At 41.9% G+C, this 15,585-nt stretch overlaps 1 protein-coding gene across 4 annotated transcripts in view; it reads right to left on the reverse strand.

The window, feature by feature from the left end:
- Nucleotides 1–15,585, reverse strand: part of PRKCA (protein kinase C alpha) — a 511,284-nt gene that overhangs the window by 106,795 nt on the left and 388,904 nt on the right. For all 4 annotated transcript variants that reach the window (XM_008012039.3, XM_073005116.1, XM_008012040.3 and 1 more), the window contains 2 exons: nt 15,042–15,176; nt 14,434–14,530 (listed from right to left, as the gene is read on the reverse strand). In XM_008012039.3, coding sequence (XP_008010230.1) covers nt 14,434–14,530; nt 15,042–15,176 — 232 coding nt within the window. The remainder of the gene's footprint in view (nt 1–14,433; nt 14,531–15,041; nt 15,177–15,585) is intronic.

Raw genomic sequence — 15,585 nt, forward strand, 5'->3', positions numbered from 1 at the left:
TTTTTGTATGGCTGTACAATGTATTCGTGTTTTACATGTTATTTAAATGTTAAGTCAAAACATGTTTTAAGTTTATAAAGTAAAATAATTACTGTAGGCTAAGGTTATTACTGAAGAAAGATGATTTTAAAAAATAAATAGAGTGTAGCCTAAGTGTTGTGGTGGCATACAGTATTGTTCTAGGCCTTCACATTCACTCACCACTTACTCTCTTACCGAGTAACTTCTAGTCCGGCAACCTCCACTCAGGGTAAGTGCCCTACACTGGTGTACCACTTTTTCTTTTATATTGTATTTTTACTGTATCTTTTCTATGTTTAGATACACAAATACTTAGCATTGTGTTACAACTGCCTACAGCAGTCAGCATCTGTACAGGTTTATAGCTTAGAAGCAATAGGTTACGCCACATAGCCTAGGTGTGGAATAGGTTATGTCAACTAAGCTTGTGTAATACACTCTATGTTTGCATGATGAAATCTCTTAGTGACACATTTTCAGAAGGCATTTCTGTATAGAGGCATGACTGTAACAAAATGGTATTAATAATTGTTTAAGGTATACAATGTGATGTTTTGTGTACATATCCATTGTGAAATGATTACTAGAATCAAACTAATTAACATATCCATCACCTCACAGTTACCATTGTGTGTGTGTGTGGTGAGAATCTTTCAGATCTACTCAGCGAATTTCTAGTATAAAAACACATTATTATTATTGGTCACCATGCTGTACATTAGCTCTCCGGAACTTGTTTATCTTAAAGCTGAAAGTTTGTATTTGACCAGCATCTCCTCATTTCTCTGACACCCCGCTCAACCCATGGTAACCACATTTCTATTCTGTTTCTGTGAGGTTGACTTTCTTAGATTCCAAATATATGGGAAAACATGCACTATTTGTGTTTCTGTGTCTGGTTTATTTCACTTAGCATAATGTCCTCCAGGTTCATCCATGTGTTACAAATGTTCCTTCTTTTTAAAGTCTCAATCATATATATATATATACACACACACACACACGTGTGTATATATAATTGAGGCTTTATATGTATATATGTGTGTGTGTATATATGAATATACACACACAATGAGATATATATGTGACAGACATCTTCTTCATTCATTCATCTATTAATGAATGGATTGTTTCCACATCTTGGCTATTGTGAATAATGCTGCAAGGATCTTGGGAGCACAGGTTATCTCCTCTGGGACAGTGATTTTTTTTTTTTTTTTTTTTTTTTTGGGAAGGAGTCTCACTCTGTCGCCCAGGCTGGAGTACAGTGGCGCAATCTCGGCTCACTGCAAGCTCCGCCTCCCGGGTTCCCGCCATTCTCCTGCCTCAGCCTCCCCAGTAGCTGGGACTACAGGCGCCCGACACCACGCCTGGCTAATTTTTTGTATTTTTAGTAGAGATGGGGTTTCACCATGTTAGCCAGGATGACGGTCTCGATCTCCTGACCTTGTGATCGACCCGCCTCGGCCTCCCAAAGTGCTGGGATTATAGGCATGAGCCACCGCGCCTGACTGGGACAGTGATTTTCATTTCCTTTGGATATATACCCAGAATTCGGACTGCTGGGTCATATGGTAGCTTTATTTTCAAGTATTTAAGAGACCTCCATACTGTCTTTCCATAACTGATATGCCAATTTACATTCCCACCAAAAGACTATATAATTTTCTCCACATCCTCAATAACACTTATCTTTTGACTTTTTGATAACTGCCATCCTAACAGGTCTGCAGTGATACCTCATGATAAATTCGACAATTTTGACTTAAATTTCCCTGATAAGCAATGTTAAGCACCTTTTCCTTTACCTGTTGCCCATCTGTATGTCCTATGTTGCAAAATGTATATTTGGGTCTTTTGCCCATTTTAAAATCTGTGGGTTTTCTTTATTTTTGCCTTTGAGTTGTATTATATGAGTTCCTTATGTATCCTGGATATTAAACCCTTATTGGATATATGGTTTGCAAATATTTTCTCCTATTCCACAGGTTGCCTTTTAATTTTGTTGCTTGTTTCCTTTGCTGTGCAGAAACTTTTTAGTTTGATGTAGTCCCACTTGTTTATTTTCGCTTTTGTTGTCAGTGCTTTTGGTGTCATATCCAAAAAATCATTGTCAAGACCAATGTCATGAAGCTTTCCCCTCAAGTATGTTTTCTTCTAGTTCTACAGTTTCAGGTTTTACATATTTAAGTCTTTAGTCCATTGTGAATTGATATTTCTATATGTTATGAAATATTTGCATATGCTATGAGATGCATCTATCTAATTTCATTGTTTGGTATGTGGATATCCAGTTTTCCCAACACCTTTTATTCAAGAGACTACCCTTTCTCCATTCTGTATCCTTCATGCCTTTGTCAAAGATAGCTGATCACATATGTGTGGGGTTTATTTCTGGGCCTTCTATTCTGTTCTGTTGGTTTGTATGTTTGTTTGTATGCCAGTATCATACTGTTTTGATTATTATAGGTTTGTAATATAATTTGAATCAGAAAGTGTGATACCTCCGCTTTGTTCTTCTTGCTCCAGATTACTTTAGCTACTCAGGGTCTTTGTGGCTTCACACAAATTTAGGGATTATTTTTTCCTCTGTGGAAAAAAAATTATACTAATAATTGGTATTTTAATAAGGATTACATATAATCACTTTGGGTAGTAAACACATTTTGACAATATTAATTCTTCCAATCCAGTAACAGGGGACATCTTTCCATTTATTTGGGTATTCTTATTTCTTTCATCAGTGTTTTATATTTTTCAGTGTACAGATATTTCACCTCCTTGGCTAAATTTATTCTTAAGTATTTTTTGGTTTTGATGCTATTGTAAATATAATTGTTTTCTTACATTGTTTTGAATAGTTCATTGTTACCATAGAGAAACACAACTGATTTTTGTATTTTGATTTTGTATCCTGCAACTTTCTGAATTTGTTTATTAGTTCTAACAGTTCTTTGGTGGTGTCTTTAAGGTCTTCTATATATATGATCATGTCATCTGCAGACAGACTATTTTACTTCTCCCTTTCTGATTTAGATGCCTTTTCTTTTTCTTGCGTAGGTGCACTGGTAGAACTTCCAGTACTATGTTGAATAAAAGTGGAGAGAATAGGTATCCTTATCTTGTTCGTGACCTGAAAGGAAGAACTTTCAGCTTTTTACCATTGAGTAGGATGTGAACTGTGGGTTTGTCACAAATGGCTATTATTATGTTGAGGTACATTCCTTTATACCTAATTTGTTGAGAATTTTTATTTTGAAAGGACATTAAATTTTGTCAAATCATTTTTCTGCATCTATTAAAATAATGATACAATTTTTATCCTTCATTCTATTAACGTTGTATATCACATTGATTATGTTAAACCATCCTTGCATCACAAGAATAAATCCCACTTGATCATAGTGTATCATCCTTTTAATGTGATGGTGAATTTGGTTTGACAGTATTTTGTTGAGAATTTTTGCATCTCTGTTCATTGGAAATATTGGCCTTTAATTTTATTTTCTTGTCATGTCCTTGTCTGGATTTGGTATCAGGGCCATGCTGGCCCCATAAAATGAACTCAGGCATGTTCTTTCCCTTTCAGTGTTTTGGAAGAGTTTGAGAAGGATTGGTATTAATTCTTATTTAAATGTTTGGTAGAGTCTGGGTTACTGTGCCCAGCAAAAGGAGAACAAGGCTTGAGGCTAGCTCAGTTGAGGCCAGGAGTTGGAGACCAGCCTGGGTAACACATCAAGACCTCATCCCTACAAATTAGCTGGGTGTGCTGGTGCATGCCTGTAGTCCCAGCTATTCAGGAGGCTAAGGCAGGAGGATCACTTGAGCCCAGGAGTTTGAGCTGCAGTGAGCTACGATTATGCTACAGCACTGTAGCCTGGGCAACAGAGCGAGACCCTGTCTCTTAAAAAGTGTTTGGTAGCATTCACTAGTGAAGCCATTGGGTATTGGGCTTTTCTTTCCTGGGAGATCTTTGATAACTGGTTCCACCTCCTTACTCATTATTGGCCTACTCAGATTTTCTATTTTTTTATGATTCAGTCTTGGTAGGTTGTATGTTTCTAGAAATGTATTCATATCTTCTGGGTTATCCAATTTGTTGGTGTGTAACAGTTCAGAGTAGTCTCCTATGATCTCACGTATTTCTGTGGTATCAGTTGTAAAGTCTCCTTCATTTCTGATTTTATTTATTGGTCTTCTCTCTTTTTCCTTAGTCTAGCTAAAGGTTTATCAATTTTGTTTATGTTTTCAAAAAATCAACTCTTAGTTTTGTTCATCTTTTCTTTTTTTTGAGAGAGAGTCTAGTTACGCTGCCGAGGCTGCAGTGCAGTGGCTATTCACAGGCACAAACAAAGCTGCTCCACAGCCTCAAATTCCTGAGCTCAAGCCATCCTCCTGCCTCAGGCCTCTAAGTAGCTGGGACTACAGGCACATGCCACTGTGCCTGGCTTGCTTATCTTTTCTACTGTCCATATCTTTCTCCAAACTTGGGAAGTTTGCAGTCAATTTTTTTTTTTAAGACAGTCTCACTCTGTCACCTAGGCTGGAGTGCAGTGGCATAATCTCAGCTCACTGCAATCTCTGCCTCCCAGGTTCAAGCGATTCCTGTGCCTCAGCCTCCCGAGTACTGGGACTACAGGCATGCTCCACTACACTTACTGTTATTATTATTATTATTTGTATTTTTAGTAGACATGGGGTTTTGCTATTGTTGGCGTGGCTGGTCTCGAACTCCTGGCCTCAAGTGATCCACCTGCCTCAGTCTCCCCAAAGTGCTGAGATTAGAGGCATGAACTACCACACCTGGGCTATCATTTCTTTATATAAACTTTCTGCTCCTTTCTCTTTTTCTCTTCTAGAATTTCCACAATGCAAATGTTAGCCCTTTTGATGTTGTCCCATAAATCCCATAGGCTTTCTTCATTCCTTTTCGTTTTTTTCTGTTTTCTTCTGACTTGGTAATTTTAAATGACCTGTCTTTAAGTTCATGGATTCTTTCTTCTGCTTGATCAAATCTGCTGTTGCTACTCTTTATTGAGTTTTTCATTTCATTCATTGTATTCTTCATCTCCAGAATTTCTGTTTGGTTCTTTTTAAAAACGATTTATAATCTTTTTATTGAGCTCTTGTTTTTCTGATTTTGTTGTCTGTATCCTCTTGTAGCTCTCTGAGCTTCCCTAAAACAATTAAATTCTTTGTCAGGTCATTTTTAGATCTCCATTTTTTAGTAGTTGCTTACTGGAATATTGTGTTCCTTTGTGAAGTCATGGCTTAACTTTTCATGTTCCTTGAAGTGCTGTCCTTTGAAGTCTTGTTCCTTCAAATGCTGTCTTCACATTTGAAGGAGGCAGTCACCTCCTCCTCATTCCTTATTGACTAGCATCAGGAGAGAAATGCCTTCACCAGGCAGCGTGTCTATGGATAATGAGACTCTCTTAATCCTTTTCTATGGATGCACCTAGTCTACATTTCTTTTTCCCTCTTGAGGGCTAATTCTTGACATTGCATGCCTTCTTTCAATCCTGCAAAGCTAGGTTAGGTGCTAAGAGCCTACTGTTGGTTTTCCCTAGAATGATGTCCTGAAATACTCAAGTACCTTCTCCCAATCCCACAGAGTTGAGCTGGCTGTCTGCATATGCTTGCATTCACTGTCCATGGGGGCACACTTAGGGAGCCAGTGTGGGGATGGGGGGTGAGGTGTGCAGAGTTTGGGAACAGTAGATGAGGTGTCTCAAGCAGCTCGTGGATGGGCTTCCTGATGGAGTCCGTAGAACAGTTCAGAGGGTCAGCAGCTTCTTTCCTGCTCTCGGCCTCTCCCAATCTCTCAGTCATGCTGATTATCTCAGCAAGCTGGGCAAGGCGAGAAAGAAGTGGGGCTCTTGGGCAGTGTTCTGGATGGCTGGGGGAGCTGGGTGCTTACTTACAATGCTCTCACTTTCCCCCTTAGGAGGAATTACAGGTGAGGGAGTCTCTCTTGGCTCTGAGCAGTGCTGCCTTGGGGGAGAGGTAATGCAGATAAAGTAAAACCAGTTCTTCCTACCCTCTTCAATGTGTTTATTTGTGGATGTTTTTCCTCCAACAATGTGCTGAAACTTCTCTGCCGGCCTCCCAGACCCCTACAAAGATACTCTTGTCCATAGGTAGTTGTCAAAATTGATGTGTCTACAGGGGAATGATGGTGAAAGCTCCTATTCCACCACTGTGCTGACATCTAGCTTTAGATTCTGTTGTGATAGTGTGGCTCTAGAGGATTTCCAAGATAAGGCGAAATGTAGCTATTGACTTTTTAGAATTTATGATTCAGCTGACAATGTGCTTCAAATCACAAGAGGTAGATAGACTGGGTTCCTCTGGGATGACTTGTCTAATGGGTAGAAGAATTTCCAAGGCTTTCTCAACTCTCTGAGGAGACAGGGTAGGTGTGAGGACAATGGTCTATGACTGGGAAAAATCAGACTAATTATGAGGGGGTTGACTTGAGGTTCTAAGGCAGAGCACAGATGCTTATGGCTGAGTCAGGCTAACGTGGCATTAGCAACCTGGGAGCAGGTACAAAAGGCAGGTCCCTCAGAGGCCAAAGCTCTCGATCAGGTGTGCACTCGAGTTCAAACAACCTTCACCAGCCTCCTGGGTGCCAGATGTCAGGAGAAAGTGGGTGAAAGCAGAGATGAACTGGGAAGCCTGTCTGCTGAAAACGTCATCAAGATAGAAGTATTCGGGTTCAGCCTCAGGTGCTAAGAAACTATAAATGTTGGAATAACCAATCCACTGGTCTGTTCTCAGAAATAAGTCCTTGATAACAATTTCTAATGCTCAAAACAGGGTTCTAAGAATGCTCTTCCCTCTTGATAGCACCTCATTTGCACATATAAATAACTTTCCATAAATATAAGTCAAAATCAAATTTGGGCAAATCGTGTCTATTGCATATAATTAGCAAACATTTATTGGGCACTTACTCTATGCCAGGTACTAGTCTAAGCAACTTACATAAGTGAACTGAGTAAATCCTCACAGCAGTCCTATGCAGCAGGCTCTATTATTATCTTCACTTCATAAACAAGGAAAACAAAGGTCAGAGAGTATAAGGAACTTATCCAAGATCATCAGCTGGGAAGTGGCAGAGCAGGGATATGAAACTATGGCTGTTTTAAATTGCATATTCCTTCTAGGAAAATACCATGCTCAAACATTGAGTAATCTGTCCCAGGTCATACAACTGCGATGTAAAAGGTGCAGGATTTGAACCTAGAAGTCTGGGTCCAACACTGAGGCTTCTAATCACTATGCAATACCACTTCTCATATGAAAGTAATATACCATGCCCCGCACAGAAACCGCCTAGCATCTGACTATCACACAGTGGGCATTGCCATGATTCCCCATGCTTTCATCACTGCTGTATCAACATCACAACTCCTGCTCCCCAGGAAGGGACAGGGTGGGAACTGGTCCTCAAAATCGTACTTCATTTTTCACACTTGGCTATAAATTTCTCTCTTTATAAGAACTTTAAAAGAATTTCCCTTCAGAGAGCTCACACAAGCTTCAAGGGACACTGCAATTTAAAAATCATCTTGTTTTCTTGGGTCCTGATACTCAAAAGAGTAATACGTGATATATTATCCATCAGCTTTCTAATGGGACATCATTTTTCATTCTATTCTGACAACAGAGATATCCCATCGCAGACGAAGCCCCGGGTGTGCTGCCTCTTAGCTGTCTTCGTTCTGCTACAAGTGTCTTTTTGGTTTTTTTTAATATTAGATGTTTAACTTGCTCTGGAATAGAGCAATGGTGTATAGAGAGAGCAATGGTGTGCAGCAAAAGTTACAGTTACAGTAAGAAGAGGAAAAGGTCAAGGTGCTTTTAGCTTCTTATTTTGCTCTATTTTTAAAATGATGAACAAAATAACAAATGACAAAAACAATAAAAAGCCTGGACAATTGAGCAGAATTGAATGATGTAGGCTCATTTAAGGAAAGCTGCTTGACTTTTTAATATGAGAATCTCCATTAACTGTTAATAGCACATGGAGTAGATAAGCAACCCCACAGGTAGAAATGAGTTCATTGGAAGTCCATTCCCAGCTAAAAGCCATCAAAATGCAAATTAAAAGTAGTCATTGTGATACTGGAGCAAAATGAGCAAATGTGTGTTTCGTTTTGTGAAACCTGAAGCATGGAGAAGGGAGATGTGGTCTCTTCACCATTTGTCCTGAAGTGCCCTCAGCCCCAGGTCCATGGCTGGGGTTATTTGCCCTTCTGGCTTGATTTCTCTTGAGGTTGCAGGATTGGGGAAGAAGGTCTTGGACACAGTAAACAGCCCTAGGGAAGAGGGGCCAAGCTTAGGAGAAAGGCTCTGCACAGGAGGAAGGGGGGTTGAGGAAACGAAGGAATGTAACTCTGGGGATATGAAGTGGCTGGATCCCAGGCAGGCCTAGAAACGGGTCCCAGAACTCCCTTCCCCTCACCTTTATCCTTCCCCTACCTCTCAGCCCATTTTCTTGATTCTAGGACAACTCCAAGACTCTGAAGGTAGATGTAAACCAAATAGGCTCACGGAAAGAAACAACTGATGGATAAACATGAAACAAAAATACCAAGCTTACTAATGAAATGCAAATGACAATAAGAACTTCTGGAACTGTTTTAAAAGAGGGAAAGATGTGGCTAGAAGATACCTTTTTTTTTTTTTTTTTTTTTTTTTAAAAAAAAACCATTGGAAATGTGAATGTAGCATGTAACTCCCTGGGTACAGCTCAAGATGTGAACAATTCAGATCCCAGATTTTGTAAAAGATCAGAGAGCAACATTACACCAACAAAAGTACTGGACCTTCATGTGAATCCAATCAGTAGTCAATCAACTGTGACGTTTCTGTTGTTAACATAATCACTTCTCTAATGAATTATTAGCTGCAACAACCATTATGATTACACTTGTGTTGATTCTTGGTGTGATTTACATCAATTTTTTTTTTTGAGATGGAGTCTTGCTCTGTTGCCTAGGCTAGATTGCAGTGGCGCGATCTCAGCTCACTGCAGCCTCCACCTCCCGGGTTCAAGCAATTCTCTGCCTCAGTCTCCTGAGTAGCTGGGATTACAGGTGCCCACCACTATGCCTGGCTAATTTTTTGTATTTTTAGTAGAGACAGGGTTTCACCATCTTGGCCAGGCTGGTCTTGAACTCCTGACCTCATGATCCACCACCTTGGCCTCCCAAAGTGCAGGGATTACAGGCGTGAGCCCCCACGCCCGGCCAAATCATCTTTCATATGTGCTCACTTTTCAGTTTGTAATCGAGACCCAGCATCAAACTATTGAATGGAGAAGGGTCAGTGCAAGCTGACCTCTCACTGTGGTGTTATATTCACTGCCCTGCCAACAGCTAATATCCGATCGTATCAGGATATTAGTTCTATTTATAACTAATAGAAAAACAGAACTAGTTATCCTGACCTATTTTCTTCCATTTACAGTTAAGTACGCCAATGCACAGAGAGGTCACATAATAAATAAGTGACGAAACTAGGATTTGATTCTAGAGCCTATGGGCTCAACCAGAAGTTGGCAAACTCTGGCCCTTGGGCCAAGTCTGGTCTGCTGTTTTTGTAAGTAACTTGTTATCGGAATACACCAACACTCATTTGTTTATGTATTTGTGCTCTTTTGAGCTGCAACGGCAGAGTTGAGTGTTATACCAGACACTGCATGGCCCACAAAGCCTAAAATATTTATTCTCTGACTATGTACAGAAGAAGTTTGCTGAGCAGAGCTAACCTATCCTCTGCACTGCCTCTAATGCAAGGTGGACCTTTTCCCAACTCTGGCCGTGAGCCTGATCACAGGGAGCAGAGAGCAAGGAGTGAGAGGAAAGAACAGGAATCTCATTTGTCCTCAATAGTGCCCGGAGATTCAGGGGAATCACTGGCCAGCACAGGGGATATAAGCTCCCTGCTTTGTTCCCAAAGATTTTTGCAGCAGGGCCCACAGGTACAGAACGTAAGCTCCACAGAAAGCAGGAACTGTCTGCTTAGCCCACGGTTGGCACCTTACTTTAACCAATGGAAAAATCCATCACTTATGTTTGTGAATCAGGGACCATGTGTACTTTACTTGATGACAAACATGGAACAGATTAAAGGCCCACAGACACACTGTCCCTGAATATCGCAATCAAGATTCTGGCTTGTTTTGTCTTGTAGGAGAATGAACGGCTCTAGCAGGATCTGTACTAGCGAGGAAGGTCACTCCAGCCACCCTGGAATATTCCTTGGCTCCCAAGAGCTCCACTCACCACTCACTGATCAATCTGTTTGCCAAGATTTGAGAACCAACCATTTAAATTGCAAAAATGTTCCATCTAATTATCGAATGAATACTAACGCAGTGGCAGAGTTGTAAATGCTCATTTGGTTTCTCTTTCATCCAACGGAATGACTTTTGATTTCTGGAGAAGGATTCGAAAACTGCATGGAGGGAACCCTTTTTAGAAAACAGAGCCGGACATGGAAGGATAAGGACAGACTGGACACTGTGTGATGCCACTGAGTGATGCCTGTTCCCAGCAGGATGAACCCTCAAGTGTGTTTCAACCAATACAGATTCATCATTGAACTTAACAAAAATATCTTACCCAGCTGAATCAAACTGTTACTGGAGGGTGGCAAAATATCTATGAAAGAGTGGGTAGGGAAGAAAAGACTAATGTGATGGAAAGTAAGTTAGAAAGGCAGTTATTTGGCGAGAAAGGGCCCAGAGAGTGGAGCCTGAAGACACTGAGAAGCACTCATGCTACAGACTGAGGAGGAGGAAACGGGGTGGGGGCTCAAAGAGGTGCTTCAAATTGGACCTGATGCCAACTGGCACCCTGTTTGCAAAGCCTGGCTGCCGCCCAGAACTGCTCAAATGTGGATGCCAGCCTTTCTGCCCTGGTGCATCCCTCCCCAGTAACTCGGCACTGGGGAAGTCTTGCAACTCTCACATGTATAGACCTCAACAAAACACCATTATGTGACTGAACCCCTGCCTAAAATCAGATCTGAATATGCATTTTTAAAATGAAGTATGGCAGCTGTCATAAAATTCTCAGCATCTTTTTGACGCCATCCTCTAGTGGCTTTCTGCCCAGTCTCTCGCAGTTGTGTTTTTTTTTTAAATGCTCTAAGCAAATGAGCTAATGTAATTCGAGTAAAATCTAGGAACTATAAGCAAGCTGAAAGGTATTTAAAGCAAAGGCTAGAATGCAGTTCATGTAGATGCTCCAGGCATAGCCCTCAGGAGGCTGAACAGCAGAGCCTCCACCCCACGCAACTCTGCTGACGCCACCTCTCCCCAGGATGCTGCACAGCCTTGGGCTGGCGCTCCTGCCAAGTCCACAGTCCTCTCAGGAGGAGGAATAGTAACTAGCAATGCACCCGGGGCCTCTGACCAGCCTCCCAAGAGAAATGCTTCGCGTTTGCTCAGGGCCTCTGGCCTGTATTTTGTTTTTGTTTGTTTGGAACTCTGACCTTTATAAAAAGCTGAACTCACTGCCCAGAAAAACAGGAGGTTTACTCACCAGGAAGCCGCGACAATGAAGCACAAAGAGTGGGTCAATATTTCTCCAGCAGCAAAGCTAAGTCTCAGACATTACTGTGAGGAACCCCATGGGGAACGCCCGTGCTGTTCCTCCCTCGAATGCATTCTTTCTGCGCCAGCAGCCCCTGACCCAGTGACTGTTCGTGATCAACACCACGGCAAAATGTTCAGTAAGGAAGGTTCTTTCTGGCTCCTCAGGTTCCTCCCCTGCCTGAGACAGCTGAGGAATGCTGGCACTCAGTCCTGAAACTCTCTCTAGAAGGATCCATCCGTCACAGAGGTGGTGTGACATCAGGGATGGGGTCAAGAAGGTGGTCCTCTCTAGTACCCTGGGTCTGCATCTTCAGCTGCAGGGTAGGGGTGGAAACAGATAATGAAGCAAGGGAAGAAATACAAATTGAAAAAGAGATATGCCTAGCATAGACATGTGAACCTGCCCCAAAACCCTGACTTTCATCTTTGTACTTGAATTCCTCTAAATATCATAAGGCCTCTTTGAAAAGAATCTCATTCTTTTCTATCGACAGACAAATAGTAGATACACAGATACACACACATATTTCTATTTATACATATTCTAATATATATAACTATACAAATAATTTTTTAAAATTATTTTTTCTCTCCTCTATTTTTGAAGAGCCGAGACTGCCAGCTGGTTCTGACTGGTTGGATCCTACTGGTGTCTAAAGCAATAGATGCATATTTTACCTACACAGAGTTCTAAGATTTTGTTTGTTTTCTTGAGTCAGGGTCTCACTCTGTTGCCCAGGCTGGAGTGCAGTGGTCTGATCTTGGTTCACTGCAACTTCTGCCTCCCGGGTTCGAGTGATTCTCGTGCCTCAGCCACTGAGTAGTTGGGATTACGGGCGCATGCCACCACACCCTGCTAGTTTTTGCATTTTTCGTAGAGGCTGGGTTTCGCCACGTTGCCCAGGCTGGTTTCAAACTTGTGAGCTTAAGCAACCTGCCTGCCTTGGCCTCCCAAAGTGCTGGGACTACAGGGGTGAGCTACCACATCTGGACAGTTCTAATTTTTTTTTTTTTTTTGAGACAGAGTCTTGCTCCGTTGCCCAGGCTGGAGTGCAGTGGCATGAACTCGGCTCACTGCAACTTCCGCCTCCCAGGTTTAAGAAATTCTCATGCCTCAGCCTCTGGAGTAGCTGGGAGTACAAGCGCATGCCACCAAACCCAGCTAATTTTTGTATTTTTAGTAGAGATAGGGTTTCGACATGTTGGCCAGTCTTGAACTCCTGACCTCAAGTGATCTGCCTGCCTCAACCTCCCAAAGTACTGGGATTACAGGAGTGAGACACCGCACCTGGCCTGGTTCTAAGTTTTAACATTAGAACTCTGCCAACATTAAGATAAATCAGAATGTATCACATAAAAACCTGGATTTCTGTCTTCTCTTGAAGAAGGAAGATCTGGCAACACAGGCCTGGACTCGTGTGTGAGAAACATCAAGTCGGGCAGGGTAGCAGTAGCTGCCACCTGCAGACAGGGCTCAAGCTTACCAGCTTACCCCAGTCTCCACCACTCCCTACTGCCTCAATCCCGAGGCCTGCTGTTCATTGCCATTTATCACCTGTGAATCATTTCACTCGTTCGTGCTCCCAAGGACATCTAACCAGAGCCCCTGCCATTTAGTACTTGCCACCAACATAGACTTTAACCAAACATCAGTTTAACAAAGTAATTTGAACAACTGCATGTTTTACATCCTTTGGGATTCATTCTCTCTGGATAAGACCTATATGTTTCTTTTGCAGGGTGCATGAAGGAGGTTTATTATCCTCCCAAGACCACTCTTACTCACCCCCCAGATCTGTCTGTTTCTTAGAGAACAACAGAAGAAGGAAAACAGGAGCAACAGCATCCCTTTAGTGTCAACATTTCAGTAACAGTTCAGCACCTATACACATGTGTGCGTGTGCACGTGTATTGCTCTAGAGTGGGGAAATTCTGGGGAATTCTAATGAGTCTGAAGAAGAGTAAGATTCACAAAGGAATTAACCAGTCACACAGACTGAAAAGGCTACTCTACGAGTCCCTCGAACAGCCAAAATGAAGGGTGATGAGAGAAGCAGAAAAATATTAGAAGTTGTGACTTTAAAACACAAGGAAGGTGCTTAGAGAAAAGAACTGTTTACTAAAAGCTGAGATGTCTGGTAAAGGAAGAGGAGAAGGGAGAGAGAGGAGAAGAAAAAGAGAAGTAAGGAGCAGAGGAGGAGAAGAAAAAAGACCAGGGAATCCGGGACAGAGGCAAACAAAAATACCAAGAGGAAGAAGAGAAGGAGGTGGCCTTTGCTGAACACTTGGAATATAGATAAAAAAGGATCACACACAAAGGCATATTTGTTTAAGCTGGTCTTTCAGAACAAAATTAGGAACCTTGTACTTTCTGTAGGGGGAAAAAAAAAAGTCTCAGATGATAGCCTGATTACACACAAATGGGCTCCCAAGGAAAGGCCAAAATGACTTCCTCCTTTTCAGAAGAGCACAAGTCCTCCTTTGTAAGAACAATCCTGCCCCTCAGAGGCTGCTTCTCTCCCCAGGGATGTGCAAATCGATCTCTTATGCAAAAATCAACCATGCTTTCATTTCTGGGATATTTCCAGTTTCCGTTTTCTAAGTGATAAGAGTCATAAAAAGTCAACAGCATGCAAAGGAAAGGGAGTGAACAACATTTATGTTTTTAAATAAAGAAAAAGATCATTAACATTTAGATTACTTTTTTGCCTTTCGAAAATGTGACCACACTATCTCGGCTGTTCCTGAAGTCAGGCTTTCTACAGGAAAGGTGTTTCCAGGCATTTTGTTATCCTCACCTCGAATTTCTGCCTGAGTTCCATGTTTCCTTCTTCGTCCCCTTCTGGAATGGGTACATTGTAGTACTCACCTTCTTCTTGGTTAAGCAACTTGTACCTTTCAAAGACAGGAGAAAAAGAGTTACCACCGCAAGTTTAGCAAGCCTTCTCCTGAACCTCTAGTCAAGCTGTTTTGTGAAATGCATCCTATGGAGAGGCTACAGCCAGAGAAGTAGACATTTGACTTTTTAAAATTTTTATATTTTTGAGACAGGGTAGCTCTGTTGCCCAGGCTGGAGGGCAGTGGTGAATCACGGCTCACTGCAGCCTCAACCTCCTGGGCTCAAGCGATCCTCAAGCCTCAGCCTCCTGAGTAGCTGGGACTACAGGTTATACCACCACGCCTGGCTAATTTTTGTATTTTTTGTAGAGATGGGGTTTCTCCATGTTGCCCAGGCTGGTCTCAAACTTCAGGGCTCAAGCAATCCACCTGCCTCGGCCTCTTGAAGTGCTGGGATTATAGGCATGAGGCACCACGTCCGGTCTCAACTGACATTTTAGAGACTGAAACCTAACTGTCTAAATGGTCTGATGCTTTGAGATATATTCAACCTCAGCGGCTTCCATACCATCCACTGGCTGGCATCTTCATTAGCTCCGAAACCCCAAAGGAAAGGGATCCCATGAAGTCATTCCTTGTTGTTCGATCCCAGTCCCAGATTTCTACAGACAGTCGTCGGTCTTTGTCTGAAGGTTTCAATTTGCTACAAGACACACACACATGCAAACACTAGGTCATTTTGATCATGGTTTCTTGGGAGATACCACCTGTACATGATTTGAGCCTGAGATAGAGAAATAGTATATTTGATTCTCTTCCTGGTCCAGTAAAATACCAACCCCTTATGCTGGCAACCAAAGCGCTACAGGAGGAGTTAACAAACTATGACCCATGGGCCAAATCTAGCCCACCGTCTATTTTTATAAATAAAGTTTTATTAGAACCCAGACATGGCTATTTGTTTACATATTGCCTATGGCTGCTTTGGCACTAGAAAGTTGTACAGGTGCAACAGAGGCTGTAGTGACCCACAAGGCCTAAAATACATACTATCTGATCCTTTATAGGAGCAGAGCTTGCTGGTCCCTCTAGAACAGACAGCTACCTTTCTG

This window comes from Chlorocebus sabaeus, chromosome 16 (genome assembly GCF_047675955.1).
Source record: "Chlorocebus sabaeus isolate Y175 chromosome 16, mChlSab1.0.hap1, whole genome shotgun sequence".
Taxonomy (NCBI): Eukaryota; Metazoa; Chordata; class Mammalia; order Primates; family Cercopithecidae; genus Chlorocebus; species Chlorocebus sabaeus.